Source organism: Nanorana parkeri, unplaced genomic scaffold (assembly GCF_000935625.1).
Source record: "Nanorana parkeri isolate BGI_ZX_2015 unplaced genomic scaffold, ASM93562v1 scaffold25, whole genome shotgun sequence".
In the NCBI taxonomy this organism is placed as follows: Eukaryota; Metazoa; Chordata; class Amphibia; order Anura; family Dicroglossidae; genus Nanorana; species Nanorana parkeri.
The window spans coordinates 2,871,042-2,876,353 of NW_017306293.1; the positions used below are offsets into that span (position 1 = coordinate 2,871,042).

Genomic DNA, 5,312 nt, shown 5'->3' on the forward strand with positions numbered 1-5,312 from the left:
GCTACCCAACTGCTAGCTTAGAGAAAGGAGGAGGGAAGAGCATGGGGTAGGGATGATCAGGAGAGAGGCTTTTCTTGCTGTGTCTGTGGAGACACACACAGCTTACTAGCACACACAAGGGTGGCTCCATAAGACCCTGCAAGAGAAAGGAGCCAAATCTAAAGCAGGCTATCAGGGCCGGTGCTCAGGGGACCATTTTATTCTGCAAGAAGCTGAAAATGTTACACGTCAAGGAGCAGCTTACATTCTAAGTGATTTATTCAGAATTTGAAATAGCTTAAAAAACCTTGACTTTAATTTCACTGTAAACCCATGCTGCAGTGCATTACATTACACACAAATGCTACGTCAGATTATGTCTAGCACACACCAACGCAGCACATTGGTGTATACTGAAGACATTCCTTCTGTGGCCAAGGTCAATGCCGATAGCTGTAAAGCCCTAACAGAAAGGTAAGAATGCCAGTGTTTAATTACTGAATGAGAGGTAGAAAAAGCAAATCAATGCAAAGTTCTTTCTCCAATAAGTTTGAATAATGTAAGCCTGAGGTAAAACAGGCGCCTAAAACTCAGAATCTTTAGATGCGACGCCTGCCATAGTACTTTTTCATACTTTTGTGGTGGTTTATAATGCTAAACAACTATCCCATGCTTATATAAGATGCACATACAAAAAGATATTTACTGCAAAATGTTACTGTCTGCTGTGTAATTTAAAAAGGGGATACATAGGGAATACTCTTATTTTACAGAGTATTAGAGCCCAAAGCCGCCTTTTCAGTTTTCCTTTTCAACATTACATAGCAGGGGGCTTAGTCAAAAGAATTTCCTTAAAGCATTAGCATAACATTAGGAAAATTGAGATGATTTTAACTGGCATGCTGGTGCTAATTTTACAATCTCTGCAGCTATTGTCATCCACCTCTGCCCCTGGACAACCAGCAAAGCACCAACACCACTACCTATGCTCTTCCAATGTGCTACTTCATGCCATAAAAGCAGGCTAAGTAGAATGATGAAATGTGTATTAACTGAATGTCAGGTAAACAGCTAAATATAGTTTAAATACATATATGGGTTGTTTTACCTGCGAAAGGATTTTTATTTCTATCCATCCAGTTCTGAGATTTACAAGTCTGACAAGGGAGGAAACTTTATTTTTTTGCTCTGCTGCAACGCAGTTACACTTTGTCTCCTCTACAGCCTTAGCCTGGACGATGAAGGACTAGCTATATATGCACTATATTACCAAAAGTATGCACGTGAACTTTAATGGTATCCCAGTCTTAGTGCGTAGGGTTGAATATTGAGTTGGCCCACCCTTTGCAGCTATAACAGCTTCAACTCTTCTGGGAAGGCGTCCACAAAGTTTAGGAGTGTGTCTATGGGAATGTTTCACCATTCTTCCAGAAGTGCATTTCTGAGGTCAGGTACTGATGTGGGACGAGAAGGCCTGGCTCGCAGTCTCCGCTCGAATTCATCCCAAAGGTGTTCTATCGGGTTGGGGTCAGGACTCTGTGCAGGCCAGTCAAGTTCCTCCACCCCAAACTCGCTCATCCATGTCTTTATGGACCTTGCTTTGTGCAGTCATGTTGGAACAGGAAGAGGCCATCCCCAAACTGTTCCCACAAAGTTGGGAGCATGAAATTGTCCAAAATATCTTGGTATGATGATGCCTTAAGATTTCCTTTCACTGGAACTAAGGGGCCATGCCCAACCCCTGAAAAACAACCCCACACCATAATCCTCCCTCCACCAAACTTCACACTTGGCACAACGCAGTCAGGCAAGTACTGTTCTCCTGGCAACCGCCAAACCCAGACACCTCCATCGGACTGCCAGACAGAGAAGTGTGATTTGTCACTCCAGAGAACACATCTCCACTTCTCTAGAGTCCAGTGGCGGCGTGCTTTACACCACTGCATCCGAAGCTTTGAATTGCACTTGATGTAAGGCTTGGATGCAGCTGCTCGGACATGGAAACCCATTCCATGAAGCTTTCTACACACTGTTGTTGTGCCAATCTGAAGGCCACATGAAGTTTGGAGGTCTGTAGCTATTGAATCTTCAGACAGTTGGCAACTTCTGCGCACTTCAGCATGTGCTAACCCCGCTCTGTCATTTTATGTGGCCTACCACTTCGTGGCTGAGTTGCTGTTGTTCCCAGTTGCTTCCACTTTGTTATAATACCACTAACAGGTGACCGTGGAATATTTAGTAGCAAGGAAATTTCACGATGATCTTGCCATATATACGTTGTCACTTCCTGTGAAAAGAAAACTACTAATACCCATCAACTTTCACGTAATGGAGATGAACAAAGCTAGAATTGAAGTTCAGCCTGTGTGGCAACTGTGGCTTCCTCCACAGATACAGTGGAGACATGAGTGTAGCCATAAAGGAACAGGAATGGTGTTACTACCAGGATTAACAGGTGAAAAGAAAAAAAAAAAGCCTGAGAAAAGAATGCAACCACCACAATCCAAGGATTGTTAAGCTGCAATATATAATATTTTTGTTTCTGGGTTAAGATATGTTTTCAGTCACTGACCTGGAACCAGTATATAGATCAGAGTGTATGCCAGTCCTCTGCCTTAACTAGCTGTATCTGTGTTGGCAGCTAGCATTTTCAGAAGCCAGCAATAGAAGCCTCCATATGACTTTCAAAACTTTCTTCCCTTGCATTTCAGATGCTCTGGAATTGTCTCTCCCGTGTCCCCCAATCAGCGCTGCCCTGAACTTCCAGTCGGGAAGCGCGCCCTGAGCACAGCTAAGATCAAAATCTTCTGGACTACTTGTCCCATGTTGTATACATCGGGTAAACACAGCACCAGGGCCATGGTGCGCTCTGATGTCGTGTTCGCTTGATGCATGCGTAGTACTCTGGTGCCCAGTTTAGCAGCAGCCTGTACTGCACAATTAGCGCATGAAAGCAGCACCGGAGCACAGTACAGGCAATGGCCCCTACTGCACAAGTGTCCATCAAACACAATGCTGGGAGCCCACATATCCATTCAGACACTAAGTCGAAGAGCCACTCTAAAGACAGAAACTGCACAGAACAGCTTTTAGAAGCTGGATTTTACAGTAAAGAAAGCAAATAAAAAGGGCACTGGAAGCAAAGGTGATGTAAGGTATGCTGCTACATTAATTCTTTTTTTTTTATGGAGGGTTTAATAACACTTCAAGTGCATTTTAATAATGCAGGCTGCCAGGAATTGGTTACTTAAAAAAAGATTGGCTTGCAAACAGTACAGGAAATAAAGACATGGTGTAGTACAAGTCTGCCCCCGCAAAAGAAAATGGGTAAAGGTAATGTAACACTTAACATAATGCTAAATAAAATTTATTTCAACGTTATTACCACTTGTGCCCCTTAAAAGCACTAACCAAAAGGTTTAAAGCAATTACAAGCTCTCCAACACAACGCTATTTCTCAGGTTCAGAGATTTCTGAAATACTAGTGTCACAAAATTAACAACTATTTGCACACAACTCTTAACAGTAAATACACATTGGATTGTCAAAGGATTACAAATCTGAAGGGAAAAAAAAAAGTGAGGCTCTACTGATGAGAAAAATAGATACAGATATTTCTTGTCTCTTCTTGTACTCCATTTCTAACATTTTGGTGTTTTGAATTTTTTCAAGGAGGGAGAATAACACTCTGATACACAAAATAATGTCACCTAGTTTGATATGTGCCCTCTGCGCCCCACAACTACCCATGCAGTACCAGCACATACCACTCTGTAGAATTCGTTTATTTTGCTCCACTGAGATAAAATGTAACAGACAAGGGGTAATGTACAGACAAGGGGAGGCAGGTCAAAGCACAGTAGGTGGAGAGAATAGAAGATGACTTCATGTAGGGGAAGCGATGAACAATTCAGAATTGGTCACTTATAGAGAATGTCGTAGTGTCCAGGTCGGTAGAGCAAGAAAACTTGTGGATTTGATCCTTCTGGAAACACGTGGGTGACCGTGCTTACCCCCTCACCCCTGTCCATATATTCAACCTGGATGGAAACATTCAAGGCCTGGGCGAGAGCAATGATGTGGATGTGATCACTTTCCTTACACATGGGCTCTACTTCCTAAAGAGGGAAACAGAAGAAAACACCACCATGGGTGAGGAAAGCAAGAGACAAAAAGAATGGGTAGATAGAGGTAAAGAAAAAAAAAAAAAGGAAAATAGATATTAAATCTTTTCTGTAATGTTTGTAATTATCTGTACAGCAATTTAACATAAAACTTTCTTTGCTGCTCTAGTATTTATGTTTTATGTATTTATGACTTTAGATGTAACCAAGTCATAAATACTTACTTTAAACTAACAATGGAATTCTACAGTGGCTGGTACCAAAGGATTTAACATTTGATCCCCACTTTCTAAAGAGACAAAATACCATGGTGGCAGCCATTAAGGGTGGCAGTGAAGGTATTCCAAGACTTCTATTAAATCGAATGATTTTCGGTGTACGGGATGGGCACGGCATAACATGTTTATTTGACCATAGGACTGCATTAAATAAAAAATTTTTAAAAGATACCGAAGTTAAGTAAAGCCCTAAGTTGTTATAAAATCCTCAACAATAAGTCAAACAATCTCAAAGCTGGTATGCTTTACTATATTGCATTTCTGTAAAATATAACATGTACACAAAAACCATTTATATATCTTATACATTAAAATATTTCCTTTACTTTCCTTAACCCTTTAGTGACAAAGGTAAAAACTAGGGATGCACAGATACCCGTTTTTCGGTATCAAGTGCGAGTACCGATATTTTGCCTTCGGTACTCGCCGATACCGATTACCAATACCGGTGCTTCCGCAGGCATGGAGCCGGCTTCCCGGGTAATCAGGAAGCCGGGCAGCATGTGATGACATGCTGCCCGGCTTCCTGATTGCCCAGGAAGACGGCTCCATGTTGTTTGGCCGGCTCGATTGTGCCAGCTTCCCGGCCAATCAGCAGGGAGCCGGGTCATTACTCACCACCCGGCTTCCTGATTGCCCAGGACGCCGGCTCCATGTTCCCCTACGGCACTGCCGGTCAGAGGAAATTACCTCTGTACTCACCGAGTATCGGTGCTTCCTTTTGCATGGAGCAGGCTTCCCGGGCAATCAGGAAGCCGGGCAGCGGGTAATGAGATGCTACCCAGCTTCCTGACTGCCAGGGAAGCCGACTCCATGTTGTTTGGCTGGCTTGATTGTGAATGGCTGGGAAGCCGGTTTCCCGGCGGCCAATCAGCATCGAGCCAGCTTCCTGCCCAATCAGGAAACCGGGCGGCGAGTAATGACCTGATTG

General features: G+C 43.1%; 1 protein-coding gene across 1 annotated transcript in view; it reads right to left on the reverse strand.

The window, feature by feature from the left end:
* Positions 1–3,749: 3,749 nt before the first annotated feature.
* OTUB1 (OTU deubiquitinase, ubiquitin aldehyde binding 1) overlaps positions 3,750–5,312 on the reverse strand; it is a 23,464-nt gene continuing 21,901 nt past the window's right edge. Inside the window, exon 7 of the mRNA XM_018565043.1 lies at positions 3,750–4,097. Within this exon, the coding sequence (XP_018420545.1) occupies positions 3,900–4,097 (198 nt within the window). The 3' untranslated portion in view covers positions 3,750–3,899. The remainder of the gene's footprint in view (positions 4,098–5,312) is intronic.